Source organism: Pseudocercospora fijiensis (genome assembly GCF_000340215.1).
Source record: "Pseudocercospora fijiensis CIRAD86 unplaced genomic scaffold MYCFIscaffold_2, whole genome shotgun sequence".
NCBI classification, from domain to species: Eukaryota; Fungi; Ascomycota; class Dothideomycetes; order Mycosphaerellales; family Mycosphaerellaceae; genus Pseudocercospora; species Pseudocercospora fijiensis.
This window is the reverse complement of record NW_006921533.1, coordinates 414118-431808: the sequence shown is the minus strand read 5'-3', so window position 1 is coordinate 431808 and position 17691 is coordinate 414118. Positions and strand designations below refer to the sequence as shown.

General features: G+C 47.3%; 6 protein-coding genes across 6 annotated transcripts; 4 read left to right on the top strand and 2 right to left on the bottom strand.

Annotated features, from left to right (window-relative positions):
* The first annotated feature begins 6327 nt into the window (after nt 1-6327).
* Nucleotides 6328-7940, top strand: MYCFIDRAFT_150414 (uncharacterized protein). The gene has a single exon (XM_007924784.1). The coding sequence runs from the start codon at nt 6606-6608 to the stop codon at nt 7764-7766; it is 1161 nt and encodes a 386-aa protein (XP_007922975.1). The 5' UTR covers nt 6328-6605; the 3' UTR covers nt 7767-7940.
* A 455-nt stretch (nt 7941-8395) lies between these two features.
* Nucleotides 8396-9471, top strand: MYCFIDRAFT_160995 (uncharacterized protein). The gene has a single exon (XM_007924783.1). The coding sequence runs from the start codon at nt 8462-8464 to the stop codon at nt 9239-9241; it is 780 nt and encodes a 259-aa protein (XP_007922974.1). The 5' UTR covers nt 8396-8461; the 3' UTR covers nt 9242-9471.
* A 274-nt stretch (nt 9472-9745) lies between these two features.
* On the top strand, nt 9746-11333 carry MYCFIDRAFT_83400 (uncharacterized protein; the record flags this gene model as incomplete). Its single annotated transcript, XM_007924690.1, has 3 exons — nt 9746-10130; nt 10181-10355; nt 10409-11333. The coding sequence occupies 3 exons, from the start codon at nt 9746-9748 to the stop codon at nt 11331-11333; spliced, it is 1485 nt and encodes a 494-aa protein (XP_007922881.1).
* On the bottom strand, nt 10782-12127 carry MYCFIDRAFT_210201 (uncharacterized protein). The gene is made up of 3 exons (XM_007924782.1): nt 12025-12127; nt 11863-11961; nt 10782-11797 (listed from the first exon to the last, which is right to left on the bottom strand). The coding sequence occupies exons 1-3, from the start codon at nt 12068-12070 to the stop codon at nt 11589-11591; spliced, it is 354 nt and encodes a 117-aa protein (XP_007922973.1). The 5' UTR covers nt 12071-12127; the 3' UTR covers nt 10782-11588.
* A 60-nt stretch (nt 12128-12187) lies between these two features.
* On the top strand, nt 12188-13239 carry MYCFIDRAFT_171250 (uncharacterized protein; the record flags this gene model as incomplete). Its single annotated transcript, XM_007924781.1, has 8 exons — nt 12188-12203; nt 12246-12407; nt 12436-12470; nt 12497-12601; nt 12632-12640; nt 12673-12758; nt 12796-12990; nt 13017-13239. The coding sequence occupies 8 exons, from the start codon at nt 12188-12190 to the stop codon at nt 13237-13239; spliced, it is 831 nt and encodes a 276-aa protein (XP_007922972.1).
* Nucleotides 13240-15235: 1996 nt separating this feature from the next.
* Nucleotides 15236-16271, bottom strand: MYCFIDRAFT_210200 (uncharacterized protein). The gene has a single exon (XM_007924780.1). It carries the CDS (start codon nt 16211-16213, stop codon nt 15344-15346), a length of 870 nt encoding a protein of 289 aa, XP_007922971.1. The 5' UTR covers nt 16214-16271; the 3' UTR covers nt 15236-15343.
* Between the last annotated feature and the right edge of the window lie 1420 nt (nt 16272-17691).

The following is a 17691-nucleotide window of genomic DNA, read 5'->3' as shown; positions in this document are numbered from 1 at the left end:
TCCTTCTAAGCCTTCTATAACAGCTAGGTTATCGATTAGTATACGATTGCTATTAAACTACTCCTCGTAGACCGTAGAGGCGTTATTTGAGCCTTGTCTACTATCTATTGCCTTCTAGCGGTCTATATACTTATCTACCTGCTTCCGAGACAACTGATTATCCTTAAATTCGCTATTAAATAGTATATAACAGCAGGGCTAATACTAGCTAAGGAAGAACAGGCAAGGGCACTCAGATAGCGTCTCTTCGTTAACCGTAGGCTCAAAACGAGACTAGGCAATAGCACCTCGCTTATACCGTAAACGAGCAATCTTATACTGCTTAGCAATCTTCTTCTGTAGATAGTATAGTAGTTCTTAAAGCCTCGAATAGCTAAGACTGCGGAAGAGTAGCAATTATAGCATAGAAGCTTTAGCAACGTCGGCATTGTTATACTAGTAGTCGTCGATATCGAGAGAGTATATAAGAGCGCCTGCTAATAACTAGTTGTAGATTGTCGTCTCGTTACCGCGCTTGTAATAGGCATAATAGCCCTTAATATAGCTAGTCGTACGGTCCTATAAGGAAAGTCAGCTTAAACTATAGTACACCAGTTAGGAAGAAACAGCTATATTTACCTACAAAACGCGTAGATTGCCCCGTCGAGCGTATATATACTAGAGCTTAGCATACTCGATAGACTACTCTCGTTTGAAATAGGCCGCTAGTAGATCCTGCTAGCTACCTAGTAGCGAGGCTTCTACAAGCTATATATATTAAAGAGCCTCGTTACGGTCTTCTACGAAGTAGAGCGCACTAAATAGAGCCTGTTGTGTCTTCTTATAGCTACGCTTAATACTAAACTTCTTTCGAATAGTCTCGACAACGTGTCGTTAGTATAGATATACTACAACTTCGTTATTAAACCCTAACCGGAAAGCCGCCTGTTCGCTTATAGAGTTATCAACAATCGTCTATCTAAGGTTCTAACTACTAGGCTTCTTGTAATCGGCCTACGAAGACAAGTAGTAGAAGCTAGTCGCAATAACGATAGAATACTGGCTCTCGATAAGCATATAAGCAATAGGGCGTTAGAAGTTGTTCTCGTCTCGTACGAATAGGTTAACGAGGAAGAAGCTAGTATTATTAGTATCGTAGGTAGCGTCTTGCGATAAGAACTCGCTATACCTCTTTAGCAACTCAATGCCCTTCTTAGTAGTATATACAATGCCCCATTTAAGACCTTTAGACGTCTGCACCTAGTACACCTTACAATAATAACTACGCTTAATCGCACGCTCTTTCGCCTCTTTAATTTACCGTAGAATAGCGCTTTTGCCGGGGACAATATAGCGCTTATCTCGATTGTAGTGTAGGGAGCTTCTTGCTAGGTTATATAACGTCTAATACTAGACAGCATTGCTACTAATATTGCTATAGTTATCCTTTAAAAAGTCTCTCGTACGGCTAATTCGAGGTGATCTATCTAACTTCTCTTAACCTATCTCTTTTAGGTATGCGTTAGTCCGCCGCGCGTCGCTCTGCTATAAGGTATAGGTATGTCTATGTCGATAGTCGGTACGCTAAATAACAACCCTCGTAGGCTTATTGTCGTCGATACTGTCGTAGTATCGCAATATAATAAGACTAACTCTATAAGGCTCGAATGGCGCGTATTCTAGCTTCTAGCGACTAGATATATCTTCGACCTTCTTCTTCTTCGTTTCCGCCGCTTCTATTCTCTTAGCCTCAATATACTTGTAATAGGACCTAGAGATAATATAGCTATTGCGGTCTTCCTTAGGCACTGTTGTACGAGTATAGCTATATATATTAGACATCAGTTTGATAGCAATAATCTATTTAGTATAGGACAGCGATATATCCTTATCGATGAGGAAGAGCCTGTCGCGAAGGACGCTAAGGTTGCTAAGCGCATTACCATTGCCGTCAGGTACAGTAATATCCGGTAGTTCCTCTATTAGGGCGATAACAGAGGCGACGAGGTAGTAGTAGTTTCAAAATTCCCAAAATTATAGCTCGAGTATATACGAATTTCATAGTCTTAGCGGGGCATACAAAACGTTATTCAATTGTAGATCTCTACGGAATGCGCTACCCGAGAATTAGCGCGTTGCTAGAATACAGACACCTCGAAAGACAGGCTAAGAGGGCGAATAGCAAGACATAGCTATTAGAGCAGGGTAAGGATATTAGACGGCAGTAACAGACGAGGAAGGTGGCCCGCGAATTGAGTTGCGGCAGCGATAGGGAGGCCCATATATACTAGATTGTTAATAGAGGTTCTCACCGCCTCTACTAACCTACCTCTACGACCAACTTTCTATATTTGCCCTCGCACTATACTCGCTATTAACTCGCAAAATGCCTCTACGTATCGATCTCTCGCTATAGAGGGCTTAGATAACCTTATAGGTTAATAGCGGTACTATATAAGGCGAAATCCTATAGTACCTTATATAAGAGACTAGTTACTAGATAGCTCTTTCTACGCTTTGTCGGAGGCTTAAGGAATAGAGGGTTAATTATAGCTATTACGCTTACTATAACTAAGTTAATAATATCGAGGTACTAAAGATCTAAGTCGTATATACCTTCTCCGCTTTACACTTAACTAATAAAGAAGCGGTTAAAGTACTAAAGATAGATAGATTTAATATTAGCTAGTAGAGATATTAACGGATACGTTAAGAGCTTAGATTAAAGAAGGTATTATCGCGAGATAGATAGATAGAAGCGGAAGAGGAGATAGTAGAGGTCTTATAGGAAGAGCTCGAGAAGTCTATAGTAGAGTCCTTCGGCCGACGGTACCTATATACCTATATTAGGTCTAAATACAACATTATTAGCAGAGATCGGCTATATCGTATAGCTTGCTTACTAAATCCTAAAGGGTTACGAGTTTGCTACGAGTAGGCGCGAGAGTACTATAGAGCGATTATTATACTAGGCCCTAGCTACGTAATATTAATAGATGCTTACTATAAATTCGAGCATTAGGGGATATAGATCTACGTAGCTATTAATATCTACTCGCGTTATATTATCTAGGTCTACGTAGGGATTACTAGCTATATAGCTATATCCGTACTCGCTTAATATATTATAATAATTAAGAATAGTAGTATAATGCTATAGATTATCCGATTAGACCGTAGGGCGGAAACGATTCTAGCTGCGGACGCTTACTATACGACTCGCCTTACGACTCGTAGTAACCTAGAACCGGAACTAGAACTAGAACTAGAACTACTAGCTTTCGAAGACTGCTTTAAATACGGTACGAGTAAGATAAACTAGCGGATCGAGGTATAGTAGCGCTAGCAAGCACTTATATTAAATAGCTAGAGGGGCTATTTTTATAAGTTGCTACGCGAGTTACTATACGATGCTAAATTACTAGCCGATCGGATTACCTTCCTTATAGTCTATATACTAATTATACGCTATAAAGTCCTCGAATTTGTTTACCTCTAGAATAGCTATCGGATTAGGAAGTAGGCTAATCGACTATACGTCGTACTAGGTATTCCGCATATTCTATACTATTATCTAGAGCTAAGCGGGCATTCTTATTAAGGTATTCCTATACCTAACGGCGTACTTAATAATATAGAGGAAGACCTTTAAGGATTCGGTATATATTAGATTCTATAGTACTCGCTATAGACTCGCTAATAGACTCGCTCCTAGATCTTAAAGCCTACCTGCCCGAGGCTACGCTTACTTAGTGTTAGATAGCATTATAGACTCGCGGCTTCTCGTATCTAGTTAGTAGTAGCGAGAATAATAGCGATAGAGAGCGAGTTTACCGCTAGGTATACTTACTTCTTCGATAGCTAATTGCCGAGTATATAGCTATAGGGTTAGGGCCTAAACTAATAGAGTTAGACAAGCTATTAGCAGCTCGTAATTAGACGTTAGGTAGGGCGAATACCGGGGCTAGATTAATTAAGTTTATAAATAATATATACTAATCTAAAATAAGGGATCTACGAGCCGGCCGCGAGCCGGCCGCGAGTCGCTTATTTTAGTTCTATTTCCTTCTTAATCTTTTAATTCCTATCTTGTTCTACCTTAGTTCTACTGCTAATAATGCCTGTCTAGGGTACCTTTTATACTATTACCGGCGCTAACTATATAACACTATTAAAAACATACGCATTCTATAACTAATATAGTCTTAAGAACCCTAATCTACTAACCGAGCGATTTATACGCGAGCCGTTAGTAGCAGTAGCAGCTACTACTACTACTGCTACGAGTTTAACTGCGAGTATAGTACGAGGCTTTAATACGTTCCCTTCTCTACCTAAGGCGGCGAATACTATACGCAATGCTACTATTTAGCAGTATAAGCTAACTTCTCGACTAAATGCTAGATCTCGGAGCCTCTCGCAACGTCTACTAATACCTATACAAGCATTAAGGGAGCTAACAAAGGTATTATTTACCTACCGCTATTCAGTTTTTAGCTAGCGAGTAGAGGTTTCTTATAGGGGTAGAGTCGACCTATAGGAATATAATTAGCTAGTCCTATAGACTTCTATTACTAATATCTAGTCTAACAAAGACTTCGAAGAAGCTAATATATTACTTATAGACTAGGTTCTTAGTCGGATTAACGCTAAGGACCTACCGTAAGGTAGCGTCTATTAGGTCGACGACTATACAAAGTACTTCTTTTATACTAATTTCGATAATAAGCGCCTATTACTAGATAAAGTCGCATCTAAAGCACTCGGCCTAGGACTAGTTAAAGAGGCTCTTATACTCTTTAAACCGCAAATAGGGAAAGCAACAAAGCAGCTACTAATCTATTACCTTAAAATCTATATCTAATAGCGGAAGCTATAGTAATAAAAGCAACTAAAGCGGAAGTACCGGCTAAGTACTCCTACTACGAGTAGCAGCGCGAGTGCTATAGCGAGTTAGGATAGGGTTGTTCTATCTATAGAGATTAAGTAAGAGAAGCTATAGAAGGAGAAGGTAATCGATATAAAAAAGCCGCCTAAGTTTATTAACCTAAGTAGCGAGGACACCGCGAGGCTACCGCGAGTTACGCCTATTCTAAAAGAGTCGAGCGAAGCTAAGGACTAGCAAGATAGTTAGCAAGATAGTTAGTAAGATAGTTAGTAAGATAGTTAGTAAGAAGGCTAGCAAGATAGCTAGTAAGAAGGCTAGCAAGGCTAGTAAGGCTAGTAAGGCTAGTAAGGTTAGCAAGGTTAGTAAGATAGCTAGCAAGATAGTTAGAAGAGTTAGAAGCTAAAGCGTACTTAGAAGCTAGTTAATCTATTATCTATAGAGACACGATCGAAGAAGAAAGGAAATTAAAATATAGACTCGCTATAGACTCGCTATAGACTCGCTCTTTAAACATTATCTACTAGTAGCTCGCGATCGCTATTTAGCTATAGCTCCTTCTATATCGTATATATATCCTTAGACTTAATAATAGCCTTATTCTTAAGCTATTTAAACTACGAGAGGCAATATCCTTCTAACTTATCGAACCTAGCTTCTAATACCTTAATCTTTACCTCTAATATAGCATTCTTTGCCTCTATAGCCTCGACTCGCGCCTATATCGCGGCTAGCTCGCTATTTCTATCGTCTTCTTTAACCTCTTCTATACTAGCCGTATAGCTAGACTTGCCCTTATACTTATAATAAGCATAGACTCGCTCGCCCTTAGTATTAAGTATACGACACTTAAAGTTATTAGAGCGTATATAGTAGTAGTATAGCGCTAGTATAAGCTTACTAGAGTCCGTTTCTATAATAAGTCTAGTAGCTTTATATTTCCGTAGTCTATTTAATACCGCCTTCTTCTTATCTAGTATCGCTATTTAATCGAGTAGCTCTTGCTATATCTACGCGCTATAATACTAGAAATCGTAGGTATTTATAGTCGTAGGGCGTCGAAGTCTAGAGCGAGTTAGTAGCGAGTCTATAGCGATACGCCTCGTAACTTACGATAAATATTCTCCTCCTTCTACTAGTAAGTACGCTACTAAAGTTAAAGCTAAAGCTGCTAAAGCTGCGCTAAGAATAAGGTCTCGCGGAATACTAGTTATAGCGGCTACTACTATCGGTATCGGTATCGGTATCGCTATCGGTATTATCGATAGAAGAAGAATATTACGAGGCAAGGCGCGAAAGTATAGCGAGTCTAAGTAAGGTTTGTCGCGATAATAGGCATAGTAAGGTTAGTAAGGAAGGTATAGGAAGAATAGGAAGCGACAATAGACTAAAGTGAAGCTAACCCTCCATTGACAATCTGGTATGTATAGAGCTCCGTCCAGCGAGCCGGCGCATGCGACATTGCCGTGAGCTCAGCACAAGCTGCTTGACTATTTTCTTGTGAACATCAACCACCAACAACGATCTACCTCACATTCCCTTGCTGCTGCAGTGAATATTTAGCGGGTCTGAGCACTCTTACATCTGACATGGTCCGATTAAGATCGCCCTTGAAATCCTTTACAGATGAGTAAAGAGCAAGCTTCACTTCCGTCTCTGAACACCCTGTCACGCGTCTCGAGTCCATTACCGCTGTCTACAGACAATCCTCAAACCTCGAGAGCAAATCGCGTCAAACAAGATGGCGTCCAAAGCTCCTCCTATCGACGAGGTGATCCACGCGCGCCCAGAAATTGTTGACTGGTGGGTCAATGAGATGAACGGTCAGCCGATGGACGAGAACATGATACATCGATACATGTCTGAATCGCCCTTCTTCGACTGGAGCTCCAAGAATGGCATGTACCTCTCACAGGCTCAGAACGACTGGAATATGTATGAGCTCAGCAACAACCGCAAGGGCTTTGAAGACCTCGTTCGATCGCGCAACGGCCTCGAATTCATGATCGTAGCAGAGCCGCAGCCTGTGGCGGACAAGGAGTTGGCTGCTCAAGGCGTCAAGACAGGTATATACGTTGTTCGCAAGCAGGACAGGCAGAGAATACAGGACAATGCGCCACGACCGGCGGGTGTGATCATCGAAGGGCAGTGGGAGATCACAATTCTGGCGACGTACTACATTGTCGGCATAAATGTCTACCAGGCTCCAAATGTCTTCGACATCATCGGCAATCGCTTGCTCGCTGCGGCCAGTAGTCTCAACAAGGTTATCGAGAGAATTCATGACCTACCAGTCTATGATCCGGCGTTGGGACACAGCTATCTCCCTCAAAGTCAGACTGCGAAGGCGACCACATCAGGGTCGGTAGCGGGATCCCCAATACGCTCGCGCGAAGGCAGCCTTGCTCCTGGAACAGATTCGCAATCTCTTCGCTCAGGCTCAGTCCAGCCGGCCTCGCAAATCACGACCTCCGCAAACTCGTCCAACTATGAAGAGACTCGTCTGCTGGCAGATTCTCTGAGAATGGCAATCTTTTATGGAGATGACTTTACCGATGAGAACCCTTTGATCGGCGAACCTGGCAGCTTCAAGTTCTCCTCGTCCCATGCTACAGTTAAGAAACGTAGAGCAGACGAGGAAGCGGCGCTTGCCAAGGCTCGAGCTGAGAAAGACTCGGCGTCTACATCAAGAGCAACTTCGCCAAAGGTCGAGTCGTCAGGTGCTGATGCATTCAAGACGAAGATCAAGGAGCCTGGAAAGGAGGCGAAGAGCAGCAAAGATGAGCGGAGAGTCAGCAAAGGTGGTGAAAAGTCCAAACGACGAAAGAGCAAAGGTGGCTCGCTTGTAACCCCAACGACACCAAGCAGCGCAACTGCTGTGCAGACGCCTGCCGCATCGTAGAAGGTGGATTGCGTTCTAAGGGCCCACTCGGTTGCATTGCAGATCGAGTTCGAAGACATTGCAGCGTTTCAGCAAAGGCGTCATACTGGATATACCCAGGGTAGAGTGAGATCGGTCTGACATGAAATTTGCATAACACTTTTGAGACTGATCTCCTAATATGCTTCAATTCCGACCTTCCCGAGTCATTCATCCTACATATTTAGGGTTCTTGCCTTCGCACAGATCAGCGAATTGCTTGTCGGAAGACAATGTGAAGTCCAGTTGAAGACCGAGTCGGGCTCGGAGGACAATCCCGCACTGGCCTGTGCGCTGATGTGCAGGGATGATTGAGCTTTGTTAGTGCGAGGAGCAGATCAACTTTTTGTATCAAAGGAGCATCGCGCGACACCAATTCTCGATATTTCCTCTTTGCTTTTCCCTCGCTCCAGCGTTTGCTACGGGTCTCCAAATAGATAGGGTGTGGTCAAACACGTCCAAGGCATTGAATATTCGAGATGTCGCCTCCAATGGCAGTGACGAAGAGCGGCGCATCAAATGTCGAGCGAGTATTTTTGTTAACGATGTGTTGTAACGTGACCTGATCGCTAGAATTCACTTCGTACTGACCTTTCAGCTGACAAAATGCCTCAGGCTCTGCTGGTATTGCCGAGCTCATCATATTCCACCCAGTCGATACGATAGCCAAGCGATTGATGTCCAACCAGGGCAAGATTTCTGGTGCGAGTCATCTCAACGAAGTCATTTTCCGAAAGCACGCCTCCGAACCCGTCGTCAAGCGGTTTTTCACCCTCTTCCCTGGTCTCGGATACGCAGCAGCATACAAGGTTCTGCAAAGAGTGTACAAATATGGCGGTCAGCCCTTCGTACGAGACTACCTCGCTACCCACCACGGAGCACAATTCGACGCGACTTTTGGCAAGGGCAATGGCAAGGCGATAATGCACGCAACTGCTGGTTCATTGATCGGAATCGGTGAGATCGTTCTACTGCCATTGGACGTGCTCAAGATCAAGAGACAGACAAACCCAGAGGCTTTCCGCGGCCGTGGTGTACTGCGAATTGTTGCAGATGAGGGATTTGGATTATACCGAGGCTGGGGCTGGACCGCCGCACGTAACGCTCCTGGATCGTTCGCGCTCTTCGGGGGTTCTGCTGCTGCTAAGCAATACCTGTTCGCACTGGAAGACTACAACAAGGCCACTTGGGGCCAGAACTTCGTCGCATCGATCGCCGGTTCAAGTGCATCACTGATTGTATCCGCGCCGCTCGATGTTATCAAGACCCGTATACAGAACCAAAACTTTGAGGTCAAGAAGTCTGGACTGAAGATTATCGGAGAGATGGCACGATATGAAGGCTTCAGCGCTTTCTTCAAGGGTCTGGTGCCAAAGCTTCTGATGACCGGACCAAAGCTCACTTTCTCGTTCTGGTTGGCACAAACATTGATACCAGCCTTCAACAAGATTATGTAGGAGCGTTTGTTCAAGATCACAGCATGGAGGGCGTTCGGCGCAAGAAGGAAAGGTAGACGGGTTGTCCGCGTACAGCGCAAGCGTAGGCACTGGAACATGGCGTGTCAGCTCCCGCCATTGTAGTAAGATTTTCCATATTGTACATCCCCCAAGCTGCTTTGCTACTGCACATAGGTCACGCCGGGATGGATGTATAGTCTACGAAACCAGCTCAGCTCTCCCACCTCCTCAGTCTTGTGGCAGTCCAACTCACTTCAAGACTCACAGATGCATAAGGTTTTCCGGACATGCCTCACTTGCAATTTGGAAAGTGAGGCTCGCAGCTTATTGGTCTATTCAACCATACTTGCACTATCAACTTGCGGTTCACTTGCATTATGAAACAATGGACCCACTCGATGGCCATGGCGGACTGGCGGTGACAAGAAGTACAAATGTCGGCAGGATGGCTCGGCCAAAAGTTACGAATTTTCTCATCACTCCATTCCTCGCAGTCATTCCGAGATGCGCCATCTCGACGGCGTGCGCGTGGCGCTCAAGAGCAACGGCCAAGATCTGACGGAGTACAGCAATCAATACTGCAAAAAGACCTTTTATCTTGATCGGTCTATCGGTAGTCGCAGCGTCATACTTCCCGCCGGCTCGCAATTCGAAGTGCTCCTCGAGCTTGACCGGTCGTTCAAGCTCCAAAATGCAAGTGGCGTCAGCGTAGTCATTGCTTTCCACCCAGATTACTACGCTCAGCAGGGCACTGAGTACGCCCAAGTGTTCTGGATCCCACTCAAACCAGCAACACTTGGGTCTAAATACACTTTCGGGCACACTATGGTATGGCATGACGGCGTTCAAGCAGCACAGCTCTTTCCCTTAAAAATGCCAGCGCCAGCGAGTAAGTGATCCGCTTTTTATTTCGATGCTGAAACTGATCCTTATAACTAGAACGACCACAAAATGCAAGCGACGAGTGGCTGAAGGACCCAGTCTACCAGGCGAACCACGGCTGTGTATCCGTACATGTCCAGCGTGGGAAAGTCGATCTTCAAAGGGCCGCTCGCGAGCGTATCGAGGACTTCAAGAGTTCCAAAACCAATGTCGAGCCTAGACGTAACGCTCTGTAAGCTTCAGCCGTGGTCTTCGCGTGATTAATTCAGCTAACCAACATGACAGCCAAAGCAATTTCGAGCAATCGTATCCTATCCGCCTAAGTTGGTTCTTCTCGAAGGGCGGAAAACATGGCGAGCCCTACGTGTTCGAATTCCGCAATCTTCGCCCACATGAAGTCGACTATACTACGGCTGGCGAGCTGAACTTCAAGGAGGCAGAACTATACGACTTCGACGCTACTGAGAAGAACAGTCTTGCTGACGAGGACACCGGATTTGAACAGTCCGATTCAGGAGAAGAGGAGGCAATCATTGATCATCGCAGAACTCTGTCTACTGAAGATGGCTCGCCTGTGAAATACACCCGGAAGCTGAGAGCTCGAGCCAACGCGCGTCAGCGAATTAATTACCGCGAGATTTATCCCTCTTCGGACGAGGAGTCTTCGGATGAGGACGACGAGGACGACGAGGAAGATGACATATCACTATGCGGCTCCGAGAACGAAGTATCGGGCACCGCCATCCTGTCCGATGCTGCTGCGAGCAAGTCGAAACAAGGTTCTAAGACCGACATTCAAGGCTCGAAGAGATTGACTGCACCGAAAGCGCGAAGCAAAGGCAAGCAGAGCCTTCGCGGCCTGGGCCGCGATGATCTCCGGCTGAAAACTCTATCCCGCTTGCCAATGCCACCATCGGCTGCGATCAAGCGCAAACTCTATGACTGCAACGACGAGGATGAGGACGACGAAGAGTTCCTCCCACAAGTCATCAAGACGGAGAAGTTTGCTGTAACTGCACCTTCACCCCAGACGTCAAATCAAGAATCTCCAAATTCTTCGCACGAGCTCTCATCATCTAGCTCTGGACACCATCGTGGGAGCTCGAGCTCGAAGAGAGCTAGAATCGAGCGTGATCTGGAGATGCTTAAGATTCGAAAGAGAGAGCTGGAGCTTTTGAATCAGCTGGATGAGTTGGAGCAGGGCGAGTGAGAGAATCCGAGCAATTGAATAAGAGGGTGCTACTACACATAGGTGCTCATTCTAGAGATCTCAAGAAGAACCTGCAAAAGTCTCAACATGCGAATCTTGAAACAAAACACTTATCATACGCAGTCACATCAAGGGTTGGGTATCCAATGCATTCACTACACATTACATTACTTCCTCCACTCACTCACAATCCGCCATGTGTCTTATGTCTTTCAGGGTATCCCGCTCAAAAGCACGCTCGCTCACATCCATTTCTTATGCAGTCGTAGCACCTCCAGTCACAGCCTCAGCTTCTGCTTCCGCAGGCTTCTTCTTATCCTTCTTCCAAAACATAAGTTTCTTGAGAATTCCACTTAGTGTGCTTTTCTTCTCTCGCCCAGTGACGTCTTTGACGAGTTTCTTCGTAGGTAGGTCTGCGTCTGTCTTGCTGGTTTCCGTAGCGGCGGGTTCAGAAGTTGCTGGGGCTGGAGCAGATGACCGTTAGATTTCTTTTTTTGAGATTTAGGATGGAAGACGCTTTTTTGCGAACCTGAGGAAGAGGTTACTGCTTCAGTCGCAGGGTTTCCATTTACAGTCGGTTCATTGACTGAAGTTTCGACTGGTGCGGCGTTGATGTCACTCGGTGCTCCTGCAATTAAGTAAACTCGTCAGAGACGCTACCAGATACCTGAGTTCGAAGCAGAAGACATACCTCCTCCAGTCGAAGCAATCTGCTCCTCGACTTTCTGCTCCGACATGATGATATGTTTCCGTTTTGAAGAAAAGCAGAATTCGAGACACGAAGGCAAGATGAAAAGCTGCTAGGTAGATACTTACTACTTAGAAGCTGCCGTACGACCTCCTTATCAAGGAACATGCCCTGGGAGCCATGTGACAATACTCGATCACCTTATTGGGTGCACTGATGAACAGTGTCAGACGACGATCGAGCTTTGACGTACGTATGCCTGCCCTGCGTGGTTGTTGACCGGGGCTCGCATCAAGATTCGAGATGGAAATGTATACTGTGCTGTATACTGCATGCGAATCTGTTGGATGACGATGCATGCATGCTTTTGGTCACACGCACAAGCCGTTCTGTCGGGTGACGGGGTGCGTTGAGGGTGCTTATCGTGTACATACTGTAGCGAAATGGAGGTGGAAGAGGATTTTCTGTATGTCAGCAGGAGAAGAGGCAGGTCGAGACGAAGAGGAGGAAGAGAGGTCAGGTGAAGGTTTGGAGGGGCGGATTGCGCGTGCTTCGGCCCGAGTCTTGCCGATGGGCATGGGTGCCGATTTTGGACGACGTGTTTGTTGAGAGCGCAGTCGTGATTTTATCAAATGACCACGATCACGAAAGCGACTGCAGCTGACTCGTCCTGTTCGGTATCATCTCCTCAGACTCTTCTGTTGGCATCCTGGTTCTATCCAATGCCCCCGCGAGCTGTATCGGCTTCCCTTTCCAAGTTTGAATCTTGCATAGGATTGGGCACAATGACCGTCTCTTGGGATATAGATGGGCAGAGAATTCAATGGCCCACAGCCCTTTTGAGCGTCCTGGCGACATGCACAAACCCCCCAGCCACACTTCACGAGGCAACAATCGGGTGAAGTACGGCGATATCGAGACACCACCACCTGAACCTCTAAGGAATTCGGACACAACATCCAATCTGCAGTCAATAACTGCGCCCACAACGCTAGCGGCCAGCATGGTAGTCACTACGACGACAGTGTTGCCAAGGTCAAGTTCGACCCGGCCAAGGTTACTAAGCAAGCCAAGAAGAAGAAAAAGAAGGGCAACGGCACCATTTTGGCTGAGAAAGTCCACGCTGCCTTCGCTGGAGTGCAAGAGGGAGGAGGACTGGGAGGAGGTGAGGGCGCACTGAAAGTGGCGAAGGACAGCCGCGTGGCTACAGCGGCATAACCGACAAAAGACGATTATCGAAGATTCGACGCAGGAGTTTCAGACTTGGCGTCTTTGCCATTGACTTGATACATGAGTTCTGAAGGAACAGAGGAGTGGCGTCGCGGTTGGTTGGGCGTTGTTACTGATCTTATACTGCTGGGCTCTTCAGATGCTTAGACCGTGCATGGCTTGCCGGTAGATTGCGCTTGCATCAGCACGAGTCTGCTCACAAGCTCGACGCCATGTGGAAATCTACGGAAGGAGGAGAGTAGATTAGCAAATGGCTTTGATTCTGACGGTCGTTCGCCGTCATGCAAAACAACAACACATACCTTGTCCTTCATGACATTCGAGCTCGTCAGGCCACCTGCTTGGCTTTCGCCAAACTCCAGTTCTTGAACACTGAGCTCCGCGGTCGGCGTTCGTGCATCATGAGCACACATGTCAGCATCTTTCCACCCTCCACCAGGCATCACTCGCTGCTGCTGCTCCTCGACGAAGTTGAGCACGTCCTCATCTGGATGCTTTTCCCCAGCCAACTCCGCTCTCTCCTCTCTCTCGTCTGCAGCCTCTGAAGAAGTATTACCATCGTCTCGATGCTTTGGGAATTCGCCCCATGCCTCGTCTCCAATTGTCACTGGACTGAAGCCTGCACGCATCGCCTCGTCCCGTAGAGGCACGAACTTTTCACCAACATTCCTCCACTTCCTGACGGTCCGTGGTAGCTCTCTCCCCCTCGGTTCTGATATCAAGCCACGCCTTTCTTGCATGCACCTTACAGAGCCTTCTCAGAGTATTCATTTCCTTCCGCCTTGCGACTTTGGAAACAGCCGCAAGCCTGAGGAGCCTATTTCGAGAGTCTTGTAGCCTCCCCAAATACGAAGCCGTAGGTCTCCCACCCCTCTTTTTATCTGTGCTTTCTTCGCCTGCAAAAGCCGCTGACCGACGTCTCGGAGGTTCTCTTTCCTGGTACACATGGCTTGTCGCTCCTGATAGACTCTCCTCTTCATTGACCAGTCTTCGAGTGCCTCGCGAAACCCCAATGGCAGGATACTATTCGAAAGATGCTGATATTCGGCATGGAGAGATTTATGGATTGCAGTGGCATTCGCCGTTAACTTCACGAGACCCTTTTGGATGCGTTCCTCCGCCTGACATTTTTCTGCGACAAATTCTTCCAGTCTGGCTTCGTGGACGCCATGATCCTCGCATTTGGCGTTATCGAGTGCGTTCTCGATCTAGAACATGCATACGTAAACCAGCACACATGTCTTCCACATGAAGCGCCAGCGGATCATGGCTGACATACCGCGTGTGATAAGTTTTCATCGTCTTCGATTTGATCGATGCCGAACACGAGTCGCTCTAGCTTCCAAACATAGTCATGATGAAGTGCCGATCGAGATTGACTGCGTCTTCTCTTGCCGACCCTGGCTCCGTTTGAGAAGGAAAGAAGTCAGTCGAAATTTCAAGATGATCTGACATGCAAAATCTGTTCTTCTGTCCCGGTCAGATGCACGAGTTCTCGAGGGAGTGAGGATACCTTGTGATGTGAGCCTAGCAGGTTCTGCTTTGTTTGACGACTGTACAGGCCCACGAAACGAATCGGTTTGGATTCGTCGCCACATGCTGCAAAACGAGCATTCTTAAAAAATGACGGAAGAATCATGCATGCCACAAGATTTTCAGTGAAATTTTTGGGGACCAAGAGCTGACAATGTTGCTGCGTTTTCAACAATGGCGCATCAGTCTCCTTTGATCGTAGGAAAATATCGCTTTGTTTCTGCCCGGATTTGGAGGGCTTTCCATCCTTTCAGCAGCGTTTTGCTCGTTACATTTTGTAGTCGACCAGACATTTTCAGTACATTTCCCGTTGGTTGATCCTTCCACCGACTCTTCTACACGTATCATCATAAACCGCCCCGAAGGACTTTTGTTGGCATTTGACGACGTGGGATAGAGTTGTAGTGAAGTGAAGCGAAGCAAGGAGAGGACGTTACGTTCGCACTATTGTGAAGGCATGTTTGACATTCAAAAGAGCTCATCACGGGGTATTGTGATTTTGTTTGATGTTCGAACGCTTCGTGACCATGAACGCGACGTTGCTCTTACACTACCGCTATTACACTCTCATCATTCTATTCATTACTTTCATATCATCCTGCAGCGCCATGACCGCCGGGCCTGCAGTCTTCAAGATCGGAGCCTGCTGTGAGAGAGGAGGCAGCTTTCCAGCACTTGGTATCACTGCCTCCGGGTCTGGTTCATCAATTTCCGTGTCGACATCTGACTCTGAGACCACAGAGTGGGTAGAAGACGTCACCAATGAAGGCGTCGCTTCGGTCGATGGCTGTACGCTGATCATGTCCCAATCGGCAGCCTCGTCTGGTGGCAGTGGTATCGCAGCAGCCTCTTCAATGTTTTCACTGAAAGGCTGTGGCGGCCCGTGCTGCGGCAGTCGCTCGTAGAAGAGCATGAATGCTCCACTTTGATCGAGCACTTCCTGCTCCGAGACAGCCGTGACATCCTCGTCGCTCAGACGCCACCATCTCTCTTCGCACTTCGGGGAGTCTCCTTCTGGCTCAATTTCAGACGGCACTTCTGGATGTCTTCGATAACAGATGTAGTGCCCGTTTTCATGTCGTCCATAGTGCTGTATCACTGCGGTAAGCTCATACTGTGGTGGTGCATCCCCAATTTCCAGCATCCAAGGTCGCAAATCTAGCAGCATTGGATATCGGACTTGTGCATAGTTCTTCCTCTGCACGCCGGTCATCTCGTCAAACACGCTCCGATTGATATGGATGACCAATGTTTGCGGCGTGCGACCGATGACCGCTTCACGCGACTTTGTGGCGTTCACGAATGCCTTGGCCGGGATAGCACAGGCTTGCTTGAGAGTCTTGTCGGAAAAGTCGTCCTCATCCAGAGCTTGCTGGATTGCTTGCAAGCGCGCGACTATCTGAGTGCGAAGCTCCGGTGGCAGGGCCATAATTTGTGGTGATAAAGACGTCGCAGGCGTTTGCACAGCGCGATCTGAGCTGTCTGCATCGCTGACTGGAGCCTCCAAGATAGGCGTGGCGAGAACTTTGAGCGGTGTCGGCGGTGCTGCAATCAGCTTTTGCAATTTCTCTGCCGCGCGCATGAGCGTGCAGCACCGACACTCCACACCATCGATGTCTTCGCTCTTGGTGTACTCATCTAAGCAGTCCTCCAAGTCATAGGCAAACGACGAGCCGAGAGGTACTGTGAGGCAATTGAAAGGGATCATTGAATATCCCTCCGAGAAGCCACAGCTCGTACATGCCACCCGCTGGGCTACCAGGCCTTCCAGTGGGTTTCGCATCGTCATTGCTTGCATTTCTGCCTCATTCGACTCCTGCTCCTGTCCGTTCCTGTCACGCTTTACAATCGTCTCCAGTCCCGGTTTGTCCTCTTGCGCTCCGATGGCACGCTTTGCTTCCTTGTCCAGCTCGTCCATGATTTTGGAGAAATACTCCTGCGCATCCTGCTGCTGCCAGCTGCTCATATTCTTCAGTTTCGCGGGTGTCCAGATGTGTCGGCCATTATTCTGCTGGTTTCTCAGCCTTTCAAGCAATCGCTGAAGTGCTGTGTTCGTTGTGCTGTCTGCATCGCTCTCCGGTGGTTCTGTCCGCTGTAGCCAATCTTTCAAGCCTCCCAGACTCGCCAGCGCCTGAAGCACGCTGTTCTGATAGCAGCTGTTGTCCCAGTTTCCAAGTCCCGCAGGCGCATTACTCGTTACTGCAGGCTTGACGGCCATGCTCAGTCTCCTGCCAACGCTTCCAAGCCCGATGGCCACTCCAGCTTGCGGCAGGCTCTGCAGAATGGCATGTCCGCCGAGGCCCAGCATTCTACGCAGAGCATCGCTCTTTGCGGCATGTGTCTGAGAAAGCATATCGTTAGCCTTCAACTCCTGTCTCCGGGATGGATCGAGGAGCAGTGGCGTGGGAATAATGTAGACGATGGCATTCCAGATGATCTGTTGGAAGGGCAGAACTGGAGCATCGAAAGTTTGAAGGACGAGATTCAGCAGGTAGATGAGGAGTACAGTGCCTGCTAAGGAGGTCGCGATCGAGGGTTTTGGTAGTTGCACTGGCTGCGGTTCAAGGTTGGGGTGGTGGTGGAGTGGTTGGTCCATGATCCGAGGCTACGTTGGCGTTGACGTGTGACATCTGCGAGATGTGCTTGAGAAGATATCGTGAGAAGTCGGAGGGAAGGTGGAGGTGGAGGTGGCGGCGCATGTGTTAAATTGTCTTAGGAGGCGTGGTAGAGGTGTCGCTGTCCTCACAAGCCCTGCTCCAAAGCAAACAAGGGAGCGGAGCCTCAGACGTTTCGCTTGGCAGTGACGCCGCTCATTTCTCACCCCAAAATCACTCCATCTCTTCCAATGTGCATCACCTTCTTCGCCGCTCACAGAAATCATTGCCAGCGCCGGCGTTGGGTATGGCA